The sequence below is a fragment of the Tachyglossus aculeatus genome, chromosome 20 (assembly GCF_015852505.1).
Source record: "Tachyglossus aculeatus isolate mTacAcu1 chromosome 20, mTacAcu1.pri, whole genome shotgun sequence".
In the NCBI taxonomy this organism is placed as follows: domain Eukaryota; kingdom Metazoa; phylum Chordata; class Mammalia; order Monotremata; family Tachyglossidae; genus Tachyglossus; species Tachyglossus aculeatus.
In genome coordinates, this window is record NC_052085.1 from 22,666,777 (window position 1) to 22,686,022 (window position 19,246).

At 41.4% G+C, this 19,246-nt stretch overlaps 1 protein-coding gene and 1 non-coding gene across 2 annotated transcripts in view; both read right to left on the reverse strand.

The window, feature by feature from the left end:
- The window catches only part of DYNC2H1 (dynein cytoplasmic 2 heavy chain 1), a 224,903-nt gene that overhangs the window by 198,556 nt on the left and 7,101 nt on the right, over window positions 1–19,246 (reverse strand). Inside the window, exons 6-19 of the mRNA XM_038761670.1 lie at window positions 17,883–18,115; window positions 17,436–17,570; window positions 17,215–17,328; window positions 16,879–16,990; window positions 16,092–16,216; window positions 14,769–14,944; window positions 12,235–12,430; window positions 9,519–9,614; window positions 9,189–9,341; window positions 8,823–8,921; window positions 7,190–7,329; window positions 6,877–7,105; window positions 3,212–3,339; window positions 1,084–1,199 (exon numbers count right to left, since the gene is read on the reverse strand). Coding sequence (XP_038617598.1) covers window positions 1,084–1,199; window positions 3,212–3,339; window positions 6,877–7,105; window positions 7,190–7,329; window positions 8,823–8,921; window positions 9,189–9,341; window positions 9,519–9,614; window positions 12,235–12,430; window positions 14,769–14,944; window positions 16,092–16,216; window positions 16,879–16,990; window positions 17,215–17,328; window positions 17,436–17,570; window positions 17,883–18,115 — 2,052 coding nt within the window. The remainder of the gene's footprint in view (window positions 1–1,083; window positions 1,200–3,211; window positions 3,340–6,876; window positions 7,106–7,189; window positions 7,330–8,822; window positions 8,922–9,188; window positions 9,342–9,518; window positions 9,615–12,234; window positions 12,431–14,768; window positions 14,945–16,091; window positions 16,217–16,878; window positions 16,991–17,214; window positions 17,329–17,435; window positions 17,571–17,882; window positions 18,116–19,246) is intronic.
- Window positions 16,505–16,642, reverse strand: LOC119941706. Its single transcript, XR_005455290.1, has one exon. It is a non-coding gene; the product is annotated as a small nucleolar RNA SNORA7 (small nucleolar RNA).

The following is a 19,246-nucleotide window of genomic DNA, read 5'->3' on the forward strand; positions in this document are numbered from 1 at the left end:
ATTTACTGAGCGCTTACTGTGTGCAGAGCACTGTACTAAGCGCTTGGGAACTACAAGTTGGCAACATATAGAGACAGTCCCTACCCAACAGTGGGCTCACAGTCTAAAAGGGGGAGACAGAGAACAAAACCAAACATACTAACAAAATAAAATAAATAGAATAGATATGTACAAGTAAAATTTGTTGTGGGCAGGGAACGTGTCTACCAACTCTGTTGTACTGTCATCTCCCAGGTGCTTAGTATAGTGCTCTGCACACAGTAAGCACTCAATAAATACCATTGATAGGTTAGATTAGGAAAAGAAAAGGGAAATCAAGTGGTTAAAAAGAAAGCCTTATCTGGAGGGTTTCCCTTCTCACTATTAACAAGTGTTCCTTATTTTCCACTATTTTACTTTCTGCAGCACTAAGAAATGTAAGAGATCCCAGATATAAATGCTATGACAAAAAGTGCTCACAAGAGAGAAATTTTTAACTTAAATTAGCGATTGGTATTCTTGGTCCAAGACACTACTAAGCTAACAGTCTCTACTTCCTTCATCTGTTGACAGAGAGGGAGGGAGGGATTTTCAAGCTCCAAAAGCCTTGGAGACAAAAGTAAAGAGAGGTGTGGGTCAAGTAAAACTCTCGCTATAAGTCAACAGAAGAAATATTCCTTCCCTTATCCTTTTAACAAATGCCAAAGGTAGAATTACAATGGGACCTAAGCACACGTACTACAAAAAGGACTCAAGCTAATTTATATGCAGGATTCTATTGCATTTTGTTCATTTTCATTCTCCCCCTCGAAACTCAAAGCTCCTTGTGGGCAGGGAACATCCCTACCGACTCTGTTGTACTATGCTAACTGCTTAGTAAAGTGCTCTGCACACAGTAAGCACTCAAATACCACTGGTTAATTTTCAAATTAGAACACATATCCTGCAGCTAAATCTAGGTTCTTAAATATATGTGAGTGTTCTTTAGCTCATCTTTGCTTTTTACTTAGTGGGCTAATCAATTTTCATTAAGAAGCAAACAAACATCTGTTCACACGTGAAAAGTGAGAGGGGTGAGGATCCTAAAGCATTTTTTTCTTTTACCTTGAATAGACTTTCTCAAAGACAGAACAAGGGCATCGAATAACTTCTGGATGAGATCATCAATCACAGTCTTCACAGGGTTGCAATTAATATTTAAACAATCCACCTTGACAGTGCTGCAAAATTGAAAGTGACAGATTCTGAGGTAAACAAGACAGATTATAGGTAATATTCTCATTAGAACAATGTGCTCTAATAAATTCTAAAAACCCTAGTTTAGGAATCTTTGAATTGTGTTAAATTGCATCAAGCAAAAGCACCTTGTCTGAAATGTTAACAAAGCAATGACTTTGGGTAATTCATTGAAATGTCTAATCCTCTCATGTCCTTTTGCAAAAACAGACATAATGTTGCTTTAAAAATTCATAAATCAAATCACCAAAATCGCCAATTTTAAATATTTGCTCAATTGTGCCCCAGTTGGTTATTTAAACGTTTACTAGAAATTAAGTCTTAAGTCCAACCATGAAAAATAACAGCCATTAAAGAACAAAAGAGCCAGATAAATGACCTAAGAAAATGAAGAAAGGTTTACAGACCACCTAGGCAAGAATGCTAAAAATCTACTTTAAAGCTTCAAGGAAATCACTAGAATTCTGGTGGCATGCCGGACTTGTAAAATATTCAGTTGTAAAAATATTCATTTTACTTGGGTCAGTAATTTAAACTGTGAATTTCGCAGTTTTATGAATGATTACCTATAGTTGTGGAATGGAGCATAAATCTGATAGAATAATATAAAGGAAAAATGTGGAAGATTTTTAAAAAATGGAAAAGTAAATAATTAGAAAAGCAACTATTCACCAGGAATTTCCCAGCTATACTGATTGCGTATACATAAAAATGATCAGAAGAGAGAACGGGCAGTAACGTTGCAAGACACTGTGGCTTTGTGGATATAGCACAGGCCTGGGAATCGGATCCCGAGTTCTGATCCCGGCTCTCCCACTTGTTGGCTGTGTGACCTTGGACAAGTCACTTCCCTTCTCTGTGCCTCAGTTATCTCACCTGTAAAATGGGGATTAAGACCGAGAGCCCAGTGTGGGGCAGGGACTGTGTCCAACCTGATTAACCTGCATGTCCCGAGCTTTTAGAACAGTGTCTGGCACACGGTAAGCACTTTAAAAATATCATTTAAAACAAAAAAAAGTGACACAACTCTTTCAAGTGACTAAATGTCATGTAAAGGGGATAATCTACAGGAAGACCTCCATGAAGCTAAATAAGAGGATTCAAAACCAGCCCAGGAGCTTTGTGTGAGACAGTTTGATATCATTAGTGATTGTTCCTGTAACAGAAGTCGAAAAAGAAAACCAAATGATCGGTATTGTGGGCAGGAAACTTAAAAAAACGAAGATCAAACATGCACTGTGCACATAGTTCTGGTCACTCCATTTTAGAAATAGATAACAGAACTGGAGAAAGTTCAGAAAAAGCCAACCAAGGCGATCAGACAGAAGGAGAAGCTTCCGAATGAGAGGCGGCTGAAAAGTTTAGGGATAATAATGACGACAATAATAATAATGGTGTTTGCTAAGTGATTACTCTGTGCCAAGCACTGTTCTAAGCGCTGGGATGGATAAAAGGTTATCAGGTTGTCCCATGTGGGGCTCACAGTCTTAATCCCCATTTTACAGATGAGGTAACTGAGGCCCAGAGCAGTTAAATGACTTAGCCAAAGTCACACAGCTGGCACATGATTAGAACCCATGACTTCTGATTCCCAAGCCCATGTTCCTTCCAGTAAGCCACGCTGTTTCTCTTTCAAAGCCTTATTAAAATCTCATCTGCTCCAAAAGTGCTTAGAACAGTGCTCTGCACACGCTACGTGTTTAATAAATACTATTACTACCGCAACTACTATTCCATCTCCACTCCTGTAAAACAAGTGCTATGGTCTCTCACTGTGCAAAGTACTGGGGTAGGTACCATAAAATCAGATGGGAACACAGTCCTAGATCTACATGGGGCTCATAGTCTATAAGGGAGGGACAGACCAAGTGTTGTCACATGATCACTAAAATTAAAAAAACCCACTTATTTTTATTTGCAGATATCTCCCTATAAATACCTCTTCCAAAATATCTAGTTTCTCATTCAAAAACATAAACCACAATTATCCTCATACCTTGGAAGCTGTTCCACTTCTTTTCCCTTTCCTTTCAGTGCTTTAAAGTTTTTCTCCCAATCTTGAACAGTGGAGAGGTGTTTCTCCACTAGAGCTTCCATATCTACTTGTCCGATTACTACCCATTCCTTTTCAAAGCAAAAAGAAAAAATTGATTATTTAGAAAGACAGCATGATCAGTCCAGAAATGACTAACAACCCTGTAAATTCCTGTTCGAGAGATTAGGATTTGCCTATTGAACTGCTTTAGAAAAACCAGTATAATGCAGGAAAACAAGCTGTGATAGGAATTCAGAAGGGTATACATTCTAACCACTTTTCTGTGACTGACTCACGTGCCATGTTTATATAAGTGGAGAAACCCAGAATGTAATTTAGACCGAACGATAAATCCTGGAAAATTTTCACCACTTGACTGAGGAACTAAACGGTTCAATGGCCACGGTCAGAACCCATTACTCTTATTAGAATCACATTTCTGAGCCGCGAACCATCCATGTTCTTCCACCGATGAAGACAAGGATGCTCTCTGGTTTACCATAAATCATTTCTAATCCCTTCATGCCTCAAACCTTTGAGCTTTCGATTGTGGATGCCGCTTACCAATTTCTTATGGTTTGTAAGAGTAAAAATTGAAAAATCCACAGAATGCTTTACAGGCTGACGTGTATGAAAAAAGAGTAGTTCACAGATGAAAACTTGTTCCTTTTGCCCAAAATGTTTCTTTGGCTTTTAACGCCTGGATCAATTCAACAAAACTCCAAACGGACAACTTGGTGGCTATAGTATTTATTTCTTTATTCAATCTTTTTTGGTCTAGCCTGATAATAAATTTTTATATTAAGGATAATAATTAATAATAATAATTATTTGCTTACTATGTGCCAGGCACTGAACTTATCACTAGGGTGGAGTCCATGTCCCACATGGGGCTCACAGTCTTGATCCCCATTTTACAGATGAGGTAACTGAGGTCTAGAGAAGAAGTGACTTGCCCAAGGTCACACAGCAGACAAGTGGCAGTCAGGATTAGAACCCATAATAATAATGACGGCATTTGTTAAGCGCTTACTATGTGCAGAGCACTGTTCTAAGCGCTGGGGGAGATACAAGGTGATCAGGTTGTTCCACTTGGGGTTCACAGTCATCATCCCCATTTTACAGATGAGGTAACAGGCTCTGAGAAGTTAACCCATGACCTTCTTACTCCCAGGCCCATGCTCTATCCAATATGCCACGTTGCTTCTATAACCTTGAAAATGCCATTTTCAAATTTAAATTCAAGTCAATTCTCATTAGCAAAGAGCCTAAGAACATCATCTACCTTTCTAATTTTCATTTGACGGGTGAGAAGGGTGAAAAGACACTAGGAGAAGTGCAAGGTGCCTGAAAGTTTTCTCTGCCACCAGATTGCTTAATCCTGTAGCTTGGGAGGTCATCTGCCCAGCCCTTTCCCCACTGGATAATAATAATAATAATGGTATTTGTTAAGCGCTTACTATGTGCAAAGCATTGTTCTAAGCGCTGGGGGGGAATACAAGGTGATCAGGTTGTTCCACTTGGGGCTCACAGTCATCATCCCCATTTTACAGATGAGGTCACTGAGGCTCTGAGAAGTTAAGTGACTTGCCCAAGGTCACACAGCAGACATGTGGCAGAGCCGGAATTCGAACCCATGACCTCTGACTCCAAAGCCCGTGCTCTTTATCAATCAATCAATCGTATTTATTGAGCGCTTACTGTGTGCAGAGCACTGTACTAAGCGCTTGGGAAGTACAAGTTGGAAACATATAGAGACAGTGCCTACCCAACAGTGGGCTCACAGTCTAAAAGGCTGGGGTGGCCGTGAACGTTGGATGCCGAAGCACAAACAGTCTGGATTTGATCGTTCTTACTGTATTTATCGCTGTCATTTTTTATGCTGTTTTTGTTTTATTGCTTCATCTTTCCTTATGGGACAACCACAAGCCTCCTTTCCCTATTTTACTCTTGAATTGTGAGCCCCTTGGGACCACGCACCAGGACAATTTCACCTGCAAATTTATTCCTAGCACTTAGGGGCTTTGCACTGAGTTGATACTTAAGTATCATTATTTCTACTAATCTTCACTACCCTCCACTTCAAACAGCACTCTAAACTGCACGCTATATTGAAGCACGGTGTTTATAAGTAGACTTGGAACTTTTGGGGGTTTTTTGGAGGGGTTTTTTAGTACAATGCCACACAGGAGGGTCTTTCTCACCCTCGGCTTCCCGAATCACCTTTGACAACAGATCCTGTGATATTTCGCTCACAATTCAAAACCCTATTTGTAAAAGATCACCCCAACTACCCTTTTCTGGAAACCCCGAAGAGGCAACGAAAGCAGATGTCAAAATTAAATGCCGTCTAATGGCAACAGATAGGGAATACTACTCTTATTTGTCGTGGGGCACAATGTAGACATAGAAAGAGGTTAAGTGATTTGTTATCGGCAGTCAAAATGGAAGTCTAGGAGCCAGATAAGCAGCCTTCAAGTCAGAATAACGATCTTCTAGCATTTCAGCTATTCTGGCTGACACGCTCTGCTAGCACACTCAAGGAATCTGATAGATAAATCAATAATGACTGTCACTTCTTATTTCACTGAGGAGGATTTGCTTGGTGTAGTGACTCACTGGATAGCAAGGTCCACTCAACAAATGTTTACTGATGATAATGTTGGCACCAAGAAAAAATGCAAGTGGGCTCTAGTGTTTAAAACAGAAGGTGTCTGATAAATACAAGACCTACATAAAACATTAGGTAAAAATGCACTTCAGCGAACTACATTGGAAAAAAACCCTAAGTACATATTTTATACCTAAAACAAATTGAAGACAAACAAAAACGTAAGCAGCAGAAACTACAGTATAGGCCTTCGTAAGGGAGGTTCACATGCCTCAGGTTAGAGAATTGGTGTTCCTACGGCCAAGGAATCTTAAAAAGAGGGACAGTTTGACATTGATGGAGGCTCCAGAGCTATGAAGATGGAAAATGAGAATTTTCACTGGTGAACTCATTAATGAAAAAGAGGAGGTTTAACTTCAAAGATGTCTTTTCTGAAACAAAAGCACAAAGAGCCTGTAGATCTACAAGCATATAGAGAACCCGATTATTTCCCCTCAATCAACTATTTGTATTTACTGAGCACTTACTGTGGGCGGAACGCTGTTCCAAGCACTTGGGAGACTACAATATAAAAAATATGAACACAGTCCCTGCCCACAGTGAGCTTTCCCTTTAAAAGGGATAAGCAAGCACCTAAGGAGACCACAGAGTTGAGCTCAATTTCCTTTAAATTCAGAATAGTTCAAACAATCTCATGATATCTAATAACGGACTATTCAGAATTTTAAACAGAAGTAGAGCAGATATTACCAGGATGAGGATGCCAACTTTAAAATTCCTATCTCCCTTGCTCTAACAAAGTACTAACGTCCTTACCTTCTAGGCTGAGACTTCATCAACATTAAAAACGTAGGTGGCTTGTGAAGTTTGGAGCCTGCTTGGAGGCATTTTCCTACATTATATCATGCCTTCTGTCAGAGGAACCGCCAATCCTACTTCTAGTTCAATCAAGAAACTGAAGTGCATCTGAAGGAACGATTTGGAATAAGCTGCCTGAGGACAGAAGATTCGGTACCTTATGTTGGTCTGCAACTGAAGCCAATCTTCTAAACAGATCCTCTGCTTTGCTGAATATGGTCACAAATCCACTCGCGTTTCTTTCGATCATAACGGTGAAAATGCATTCATCCCCGGCCTCACCCACTCCCTTAAACTGGTTTGGAATACAGATGAATCTCTTCATTTCTCTGTAATACCTGGCCCGGATTTCTTCGAACGGAGGTTTGAATTGTAATCTTCCTTGCCTAAAGAATTGAGCACATCATTTTCGATTTTAGGTTTCTGGACTATTTTTAGGCGAAACATTAACAGGATGAAAAAGATCTTACTTATAAATTAAATCGATGTTTATTTCTGGCAGGTTCTCATTAAGTGCTTCTAAACCCATTTGATACTGATGCTCTAGAGCTTTGTACAGTTGATGATTCCAATGCTGCTTCCACGCGTGCATATCACTTGCTTGGAAACCCTAAAATTTTTAAAAAATAACAACCTTTTTATCACCTTTTAGCGATACTCAGGTTATAATGTGTTCTTTCCTTCATTCGTTCATTTACCGAGCGCTTACTATGTGGGCTTGGGAGAGTACAATATGACAGAATTGGCAGACACGTTCCCTGCCCATAATGAGTTTCACATGAAGCTAATGTATTAAGTAAAATGTTACATGTTTCAAATATACCATATTTTTAACCGGTGAGCACGTGATCTGACTTTGGTTCTGAGACTTTAGAACCCGGGTCCTTTTGACTAATAACGATGATGATGAACATGGTATTTGTTAAGCTCTATGTGTCAAGCACTGTTCTAAGTCCTGAGGTAGATTCAAGCTACTCAGGTTGGACACAGTCCGTGTCCCACATGGGGCTCACGGGCTGACCCTCCATTTTACAGATGAGGTAACTGAGTCACAGAGAAGTGACTTGCCCAAGGTCACACAGCACACAAGTGGCAGAGCCGGTATTAGAACTCAGGTCCTTCTGACTCTCAGGCCCAGCCTCTACCCACTAGTCCAGATTGCTTAGGACAGTGCTCTGCATTGAGTGCTTAAAAAAAATAATCAATGATTGATTCCATTAACGGTACCAAGTATCCACGCATCATTTCATGGTACGGGGGAAAGGACTGTGTATCTCAACAGTTGCACGAGGCTACTACACAATCAGGAGCCCCACGGTTTCTGACACAAATCAGATTGTTAGGGACTTGGAAGTTTCAGGTAGCCAAGAGAGTTTTCAAGATAAAGCTAACCTTCCAGTAGCCGCATAATTATCAATATTTTAAGGGGAAACCAAGAATCCTAAATTTAAGCTATAACATTCCAATGAAAGAGGAATTGATTAGCAGATATGGTGCTGAAATATAAAAATGCTGCCAGGACCTTTCTAAGCAGCTTTTATATACGTCTGCTGATAGATCTTAAATATTTCAATTATCTTTCAAAAGCTTGATAATACCGCTTTTATCATTTTTATTACTGGTTCACCTCCTACTGAGGAATCCCTAAATAATAATAATAATAATGGCATTTATTAAGCACTTACTATGCGCAAAGCACTGTTCTAAGTGCTGGGGAGGTCAAAGGGTGATCAGGTTATCCCACGGAGGGCTCACAGTCTTAATCCCCATTTCACAGATGAGGTAACTGAGGCCCAGAAAAGTTAGGTGACTTGCCCAAAGTCATACACCTGACAATTGGCAGAGTCAGGATTTGAACCCATGACCTCTGACTCCAAAGCCCTTGCTCTTTTCCACAGAGCCACGCTGCTTCTCCGGATTTCCCCCACACTAGACTGTAAATTTGTTGTGGGCAGGGAATGTGTCTAGCAACTTTGCTACACTGTACTCTCCCAAGCGCTTAGTACAGTGCTCTGCACACAGAAAGTGCTCAATAAGTACGATTGATTGATTGAATTCATCAACTGCTGATGGCTGCAAAAGAGTAAAGGGTTTATTCTGCACCTGGGCTTCCACGCTAGCTAAGCCAGTTCTCAATTCCTGAAGCCCGTCTTTCCACCTCTGCTGTTGCCGGAGTAGATCAATATTCATAAGAGCGACGACCTGTTAAGAAATTGAAAATAATTGTTTTGAAAAAGGAGCAGCGCCACAGATTCTGCTTCATAATTCTTCTTCAAATGCCGTCGACTCGTTTCCGATCCACAGCAATTCCAAGGACCCCCCCCCCCCCGCCCGCCAACACATCTCCAGAATGTCCCATGCTCAGCTATAGAATCGTTCCGGTATGTGTATCCATAGAGTTTTCTTGGATAAAAACATGGAAGTGTTTACCACTGCCTTCTTCTGCACTTCAGAAGAACCATACCGTACCTTTTCGCAAAAGGTCGTGTGCCACTTTCTTAGTTTTCTATTTTCGGTGGCGAGTCTTTCAGCAGCACTTTGGAGTTTCTGAATGTAGACTTCTAATTCTTTAGGATTATCCCAGGTTATGTAAGACTTTTCCCCGGAGGCAGCTTTGGAATGCTAGAATTAAAGCAGAAAAACAAGTCTTAGGCTGTCTGTGTTTTGAAAGCATCTCTATCCCCAAAGCTCAGATTCTATTGAACCGATTTCTTCATTAGGCCTGGATTTAGGCGTCGGTTATTACTACCCTCGTTCTATAAAAAGAGATGTGCGGCAGTGAGAGGTGATGTGACATACCTTAATTATTTGTTCAAATGCTAAGGCAGATTTTAGCATCATTGGTCTCTGGCTTTGAATCATCTGCTGATCAATAGAATTGTAAAAGTGTGCCACCTATGAAGAGAAGTAAATCATTCATAACTGATATGTGATTTCTTTTTTACATTAAGTTTTGATCACTTGAATTTCTCCCCATTCCCAAATCCTTGCCAAAAAGCAGTCCCCAAAACTGAAAACTTCCATTTCAATATTCAATTCTACTCTCCCTAGCACGTAACTTTTTTCAAAAAATGGTTTAAACAGCTAAATTTTCTGCAATACATCAGCTTGTTTGCATTGCCTATTATTTGCTTATTCACTATATTTATTCCTAACCTAAAAATCTCTGAGGTTTTCGCAGTTTTGTGTCCTTATCCTTAATAAAAGTGAAGCACCATTTGCAGAGTTTTTCACTTTTCATGTGGGACTACCTCCTGAAACTGTAAGCTCCTTGAGGGCAGCTATCATGTCTACCAACTCTTGTATTGCACTCTCTCCCAAGTGCTTAGTGCAGTGCTCTGCACACATTAAGCGCTCAATAAATACGAGAGATTGATTGAAAAAGTCACATCTCTCATTCCCCTTCTCCACGTATCATTTAATGTGCGCTGTTAAGGCCTCACCCTTCACGTACCTTTCCTTTTCCATAATTCCACAAACTTTACTTCTTACTGGGAAAGAAGCAGCATAGTCTAGTGGAAAGAGCACGGGTCTGAGAATCAGAAGACCTGGGTTCTGATCCCGGCTCTACCAAATCCTTGTTGTGGGAGCTTGGGCAAGTCACTTCACTTCCTTGTCCCTCAGTTCTGCTGTTTTCCCTCCTGCTTAGACTGTGAGCCCCATGTAGTACAGGGACTGTGTCCAACACCATCAACTTATATCTAATCCAGTGCTTAGAAGACTGTTTGGCAAATAGTGAGCACTTAACAAATATCATAAAAAAAGGAAAAAAAACCCCAATGGGATGCTGGGTGGGTAAAAATGTTTTTTTCCAGTGGAATGAAAGCAATTAAAGCTATTTATTACCGATGATGAAATATCTTCTTCTCCCAGTAACAAATATGATTGGAGGTCAACCCAATGCAACAAACCCAAGAACAAAATTTTCCATTTTGGCAAGAAATGGATGTGTCAGGGTGTAAAATCCTTATGTGCCAAGGACTACCAATTACATACTGGACTTGGCCCAACCAGTGTGGATAAACAGCACTTTCAGTCGATGGCATTTATTGAGCCCTTACTAAGCACTTGGAGGAGAAGACCAGTCTACCAACTGTCTACCAACAGTACAAGAGTTGGTAGACATGTTCCCTGCCCACAAAGAGTTTGCAATAACATCTTCAATAATGAAAGGCAGTTGGGCACATACAAACAATGCAGGTTCAAAGAATAAAAAGATTTCCTCCAAAAGTGAGCCGATTCCTACCCTAAGCCACTGGAGGGGTTCCGTGTAGATACCATTAATGAAGTGTGACAAGAATTAGTAAGCAAATCAATACTTTTTTCTGAATCAGAAAAATGTTGCCTACCCTGGCTTTCTAAGCACCTTTTCTCCTAGTGGCTTCACACTTATCAGAAGTCTGCTTAGTGTCCTTCGCCTAAAGTGTTCATTTACTATTGAGTGTGATTTTCTCCAGATTCAGGATGTAAATGTGTACTTCAAATAATGAAAGTATTCACAGAATTATACTTCCCTGTATAGACTGAGTCTGTGGGAATTTCACCTTCACCACTAACAAAAGTTACTGTGAAAAGCACTAACTTAATACAACATGCTACTTGTGATAATAACGAGAACAAGTCATTGCTTCAAATGCAGAGAAGTAGCATAGCCTAGAGGATAGAGCACAGGCCTGGGAATCAAAATTATCTGGGTTCTAAACCCAGCTCAGCCACTTCTCCGCTGTACGGCCTTGGAAGCGTCACTTCACTTCTTTGTGCCTCTGTCACCTCATCTGTAAAATGGGGATTCAGACTGTGAGCCCCTATCCCCAGTACTCAGTATCATGCCTGGCACGCAGTAAGCATTTAGAGAAGCAGCGTGGCTCAATGGAAAGAGCATGAGCTTGGGAGTCAGAGGCCATGGGTTCAAATCCTGGCTCTGCCAAATGTCAGCTATGTGACTTTGGGCAAGTCACTTAACTTCTCTGTGCCTCAGTTACCTCATCTGTAAAATGGGGATGAAGACTGTAAGCCCCATGTGGGACAATCTGATTACCTTGTATCCTCCCCAGCACTTAGAATGGTGCTTTGCACATAGTAAGCACTTAACAAATGCCATCATCATTATTATTATTATTATTTAACAAATACTACAAAAAAATGTAAACACAAAACTTGAAATTTAGGAACTGGACGAAGCATCTGCCCAGCAAATTTACTTACTCACCAACTACACTGAGGACTTGCAGAAACTAAGACAGAGTATCAAAACTTTAATAATTCCAGGTGCTCGTTTAAAGAGAGGCCCTGAGTCTTTCATCTAGAGAATTACTTACAATCATCCTGGCACAAAAAAATGAAAATAAACACTGCTAATCTATTTCTCAATTGCCTTCTGAAAGAACTATAATGGCTTAACCCAAATGACCTAAGCTGGAAATAACAAAAGGACACCGAATGGATTTGAAATGTTTTGCTATCAGCATAGTGAAATCCTGGCAGGTAAGGGTGTTAACAGAATATTATCTCATACTTGTTTGAGGATAATCGCTTGCTTGCAGAATTTTTGTGCCATGTTTGCAACTTGCTGGATTTTGGCAGGAATAACGAAGCCAAGTGCAGAAAGCTGACGCACTTCTCTCAGAAGAACCACCAAGCGATCGGAATAATGTATTTTTAACGCACCATCGCTAGGATCCAATTCCATAATGCGACTATTAGCCTGGATACTAAGACAAAAATGTGACCAATTGAAAATTTTAAAATACGTTTCTGCTTTTCATGCCATCTGATATATTTTAGCACTGGATTGACGCTAATCTGGTCCTCTAAGAATGAGAGTTTTGAAATTCCTTAATTATCAATCCAGTAACTTCCAGCCAATGCTATTAAAGAGCAGCATCGATCATCCTGAAATAAACTTGATTCAAGACCTTAATTAAAAATTTTCATTCCCGTCAGACAATAAACCTAAAAGAAATCCCACACATTTTAAATTTTTCCCATTACAACCAGGAAAGGAGATGCCACAATATCAATTCATTCCGACATGTATAAGCCCTCATTGTCCTGAAATTATTCACCTAACAAAATTCCCATTGGAGTCTCAGTCAGTCTTTTGGGGAAGAGGTGTGCATAATCAGAGGTCTACTGAAAGCTGGCAAGGAAAGTGTGGGTTAGCAAAGGAGAATAGTACACAGCCCATAGAAAAAGCATAGCCCAGTGGATAAAGCATGGCCCTGGGAGTCAGAAGACCCTGGGTTCTAATCCCGGCTCTGCCACTTGTCTGCCAGGTGACCCTGGGAAAGTCATTTCACTTCTCCGGAAAATGGGGATTAAGACGGTGAGCCCCAGGTGCGACAGGGACTTTGCCCAACTCGGTTTGCTTGTATCCTCCCCAGCTCTTAGTACAGAGCCTGGCACATAGTGAATGCTTAACAAATACCACAGTTATTATTATCATCATCATTATTATTCCAGGAACAAAGGGATGGATTGCCTATATTACCCAGCAGCCATTAGGGCTTTCTGGAAAGAGTTTGTTTTCACAGCCAAAGGAGTGAAATTGCAAAAAATCCAAAGCATTTCCTCTCCAGGCTGCTCCAGGCCCCTCTGACTGTGCTAGGAGAAGATACACTTGTGCCCTTGTTGCCAAAATAACATAGGCCAAGGACACAGTTATAATACTATTTAATATTGTAAATATTACAATATTTACAATACAATACAATGTACAATATACAATACAATACTGCACACTTACTGTGTGCATTGTACTAAGAGCTTGGAAAAAACACAAAGGTGGAAATCAGAAACAGCTGTTCTTTTGGAACTTAGGATTTCCTTTCTTCCTTTTTCTAATCAAAAGGCTTACAACCCATGTACTCTGAGATATCCAAGAAGCATCCCTGACTAAGAGTGAGAGAGAGAGAGAGAGAGAGAGAGAGAGAGAGAGAGAGTGTGTATGTGCGTGTGGCTAGAAATCTCCATCCACATTCTTTTTCCATTTGAATTTCCTCTTGCATTCTTTCCTCTTGCCATTGTGATTAAACATTAATAGCTGGCTGCTATTCCTTCTGGGAAAATTTTCAGCCATGGAGCATTAGGAATTTCTGTAGAGCCTTTCCCCTAAAATCCTAAACAGACTCTTCATTGCCCTTTATCCTCTTCCTGAAAGTTCTGGGTATGTCTGTCTCCCCCTCTAGACTGTAAGCTCATTATGGGCAGGGAACGTGGCTGTTGATTCTGTTGTTCTGTACTCTCCCAAGCACTTAGTACAGTGTTCTGCACATAGTAAGCGCTCGATAAATGCCACTGACTGATTGAAATCTTAAGCATCAGACAGAACTATGAACCACTCTTCATCTCCACACCCCCAATTCAACTGAACTTCATCTACACAGAAATAAAAAGAACTCATTACCATCGTGGGCAGGAAATGTGTCTCTTGTTGTATTGTACTCTCCCAAGTGCTTAGTACAGTGCTATACACAGTAAGCGCTCAATTAATATGACTGAATGAATTAATGAATCAGATGCATGTGCCATCCCACTCCTCCAGATAAGTGAGCGCTGGATTGGTTTTTCAACTAACAGCTAAGACCATACTCCGATTAATCGAAAGGTATTTGTAGCGCTTACTATGTGCAGATGTCTCTATGTGTTGCCAACCTGTACTTCCCAAGCGCTTAGTACAGTGCTCTGCACACAGTAAGCGCTCAATAAATACGATTGATGATGATGATGATGATGCAGAGCACTGTTCTAATCACCCAGGGGAGTACAGTACAACAGAATTGGCAGACACATCCCATGCCCACAATAAGCTTATATCTAGAGGGAGTCATTTCTATTTTTCCATTATATTGAGACAGGCGGCTTCAGAAAGTTGTCATATAACTTCACCAGCCAATCACTAGTGACAGATTCATGACGACATGGTTTCCTTTTAGGCCTCTTACCCGTTAATTGTGGGTTTCTGGAGGGATACTCCTATCTCTTGTCCCACCCCTCTTTTACTCCCTGAATCTGTTTCAAATTGTATGGAACTGTTTAAAATATACTTACCACAAGCCAGATTTGGGATCGGATAAACCTGCTTGAATATCCCGGGACCAGTCATCAAATTGTTCTTGTTCGTACGTTTTAAACTGCTCTAAGAGATCGTCGGCACTTCGACGGAAAGATCGAAATCCTGACAGGTCAGACAAAAGAGCCTCTGCGATCTTGATAGTGTCATCCACCTGTACAGTCAGAATGGTATGCATTTTTTCAAAAAGCAACTGGATGATAAATTTATCATAAAAATACAAACAATGCACACACACACTCTCTCTCTCTCTCTCTATATATATATATACACATGTTTTAAGAGGTCTGCAAGAATGCTAGCCGTTGCTGTAAATTGTTTCTCTTCTGTTCCTGAGAGCAGACCTACCATCACTACTTAATATTTATTGACTGGCCTCCAGACACATGGAATTGCACCAAATCCCAACAAACAAACTGATCAGAGGTTTAGATCTGTCCAAAACTAAGTACTAAGAGCTGGGGTAAATACAAGGTAATAGGGTTGGAGAAAGTCCCTGTCCCACAAGGGGCTCTGTCACTTGCCTGCTGTGTGGCCTTGGGCAAGTCACTTCACTGGGCCTCAGTTACCTCATCTGTAAAATGGGGATTAAGACTGTGAGCCCCACGTGGGACAATGTAGGACAACGGGAGAAGGGCGGGGAGCCTGTCTACCCACCTGGTCGCCCTGTGGTCACCCAGAAGGAGCCAGCGTGGCTGTCGATGCCAGTCTACTTGTTTAGTTTTGTTGTCTGTCTCCCCACATCTAGACTGTGAGCCCACTGTCAGGTAGTGATTATCTCTAGTTGTTACCGAATTGTACTTTCCAAGCGCTTAGTACAGTGCTCTGCACACAGTAAGCGCTCAATAAATACGAATGAACAACCTGATTACCTTGTATCTACCAGCGCTTAGAACAATGCTTGACGTAGTAAGTGCTTAATGCCATAATTACTATTATTAATCCTCATTGATTGGTTTAATGAGAGTACGCAACTGAGCCAAAGAGAAGTCAAGTGACTTGTCCAAGTTCCCACAGCAGGCGTGTGGCAGAGCAGTGAACAAAACCCACATCCTCCGACTCACATGCCCATGTTCTTTTCACTAGGCCATGCTGGTCTCCGTGTAAAATCGCAAAATGGAATCAGAAATGTTCTCGTGTACCTGTCGTTTAGGACTGGTGATGGTGGAGTAACCCACGGAGAACAGCGGGGGAACCTCAGCGGGGTGAAGAACCACTCACACGCTCTCTCCTTTCTGCCGGCTCTCAAGGCCAAGCATGTTAACTAAGAAGGCCCCCCCAAAATGCATTTAAACCAGTACCTTCAGTTCCAGCTGACGGACCCAAACTATATTATTGACAACCTCAGAAAGATTTCTACCAGAAAGCGGCCCGGATAATTCGCCGGGGGCACCGTGGCATCGATAGTCGAAGTCTGCTCGAAAATCTGTAAGTCATAAATCATAGGAATTGCCACTTAATTCACTGTGTTTAGAAATGATGTCGTCGTTGTTGTCCTTTGCTGTTGACTCGTGTCCAACCCGTAGTGACGCCGTGGACACAGCTCTTCCAGAAAGCCCCACCTCCATCTGGAATCTTTCTGGCAGTGTACCCAAAGACTTTTATTGGTAAAAATATGGAAGCAGTTTACCATTGCCTCCTTCCACACAGTAAACCTGAGTGTCCACCCTCAACTCTCTCCCATGCTGCTGCTAAACAGCACAGGTGAGTTTGGACTTGTAGCAGATTGCCTTCCACTCACTAGCCATTGCCCAAGCTAGGAATGAAATGGGTAGGCCTCCGCTTGACTCTCCCTCCCATAGTCGAGACTGGTAGAATACTGGAAACTCTCCAGGTGTGACCCTGAGAGGAGAAATAATGTTAGTTTGGGGGAAAAAAAAATGTAGTGGGCACTGTCTTCCCCAAATCAATCCATCAGTAGGATTTACTGAATGTTTACTGTGTACAGAGCACTGAACTAAGCGCTGGAAAGAGTACGATGCAGAGGTGGTAGACGTGTTCCCTGCCCACGACGAGCTTCACGTCTGGAACAATCCATCCCAAACACTGCTAAAAATCACTATTTCATTATGTAACTAACATTTTTACCTTTGACTGAGTCCACAAGTCTTGCTAGCAGAGTTTCTCGTTCTACAATCAATTCTTTGCTTATGGTTGGACGTTTCACCAGTTCCTTGTATTTCAGAAATGCCTGAAGAAGCTAGAATAATATAAAGACATGTCTTTGCTATGAAAACAGGGTTTCGGATAATGATAAGATTTGTTAAGCGCTTACTACGTGCCAGGCACTGTTCTAAGCGGTGGGGTAGATTCAAGATAATCGGGGTGGACACAGAAATACTGCGTGTGATTTACCTGCCCTATATTGATATTCCCTTAAAATCATAAAGGCAAATTTTAAAATAAAATCAAAATAGCACACACCTGCTGGGGACTATCCTGAATTTCTGAAAAATAAGTTTTTAATTTCCCTGCAATTTTTTCTTCTGCTGGTGCAATAATTTTTTCATACTGAGACACTGCTGCTTTCCATAGAGGCTAAAACCAAGGAATGAATTGATTAGTTTGGTATATATCCAATTATTCACCATAATAAAAAAAACACTGACATCCATATGTTCATCTACACATAAAGATGCATATACCTCAGTGTAGGGATTATACTGCACAGGATTCAGGCCAGTAAAAGGTTCAAACACTTGAGTGTGGCATTTGACTTTTTCTTCACCAACGGGCAAAAAATAGATGAGTTTTTCATGAACTGTTCTAATGGCCAAGATCTGCAAAATGAAAAGAGTACTTACATTATTTCTGTGACCCGTCACTTCAAGTAAACCAATCGTGGAATTTACTATGAAAACTCCAACAGCTACTGATATGCTGGTGGAACTTCAGTACGAAAAAACAATTAGAAGAATGCTGAAATGTATTTTTTTTTTATAAATGTTATTTGCTAAGCACTTCCTATGGGTCAAGCACTGTCCTAAGCACTGGGGTAGATAAAAATTGATCAGGTTGGATACAATTTCAGCTCACAGTCCAAGCTGAAATCAAGAAGACCAGATGGTGGAGTTATGGACTGAAATGGTTACCTCCTCCAGGCGTTTGCCAAGCCGGTCAAGCGATTCTGGGAAATATTTTCCCATTTTCCACGGATGAGGAATATACCGTTGCCACACTTGTCCAGTTAAATGATCGCAGGCAGCTACCCACTGTTCACAAATTGTAATCCCGGCCTTCAGGTTTTCTTTCACAAGATGGAAAGCATCCTCCCAGAGGTTCAAAGAACCCAATTTTTTCTGAACGAACCTTCCCAGGGAACCTCCTGCAAGTAACATAAAAAAGACATATGACTGCCCCTTAGCATAAGTACACAAGCACTAGCCAACGGCCCCCATAAAGGAAGTTGGGAATAACAATTGTGGTATTTGCTAAACGCTTACTATGTGTCAGGCACTGTACTAAGCACTGGGGTAGGTACAAGGTAACCGGGTTGGATCCAGGCTCTGTTCCATACGGGGCTCACCGTCTTCATCCCCGTTTCACAGATGAGGTAACTGAGGCCCAGAGAAGTGAAGTGACATGCCCAAAGTCACAAGCAGACAGGTGGCGGAGTCGGGATTAGAACCCAGATCCTTCTGACTTTTCACTAGGCCCTGCTGCTTTTCAGCCAGATGGAAGCAAGCAGCAGCTATAAAAACATGTAATACACTTCCCCTCTCCTTGGTCCCACCGTTGATGGTTTTCCTGGTTATCTGGGCTCGTGAGGAAAGTCTTCAGAGTTTATTAACAGGCCATCTTCCTCTACTGGTCAACAGCTGTTATTTTATTATTATTATTATCATTATTGTATTTTTAAGTGCTTTCTATGTACCAAGCACTGTTCTAAGTGCTAGGGTAGATACGAGATAATCAGGCCGGACACAATCCCCGTCCAACCTGAGGATCACATTTTAAGTCAGAGGGAGAACAGGTGTCGATGGGGCACCTGAGGCCCACAGAAGTGAAGTGACTTGCCCGAGGTCACGCAGCAGACAATTGGCAGGGCCTGGATAATCAATCAATCAATCAATCGTATTTATTGAGCGCTTACTGTGTGCAGAGCACTGTACTAAGCGCTTGGGAAGTACAAGTTGGCAACATATAGAGACGGTCCCTACCCAACAGTGGGCTTACAGTCTAGAACCCGGGTGCCCAGCCTCCCAGCTCGGTGTCCCATCCGTGCTGCTTCTCTCAGTTTGCTCCCTCCATCTCGACAAGCCCCCCTCAGTTGACCAAAATGTCCACTGTTTTCGGTCAGTAAAGGCCGCCCTCAAACACCAGGCGAAGACAGAATCTGAGATGTTTATTTCAGAGAGTGAGGGAGAGAACTTCTCAAAGATGGAGGTTAGCAGAGAGAGAGCGAGAATTAGTCAGACATGGGTGGGTGTATAAGAGCAACATGGCCAAGGGGAAA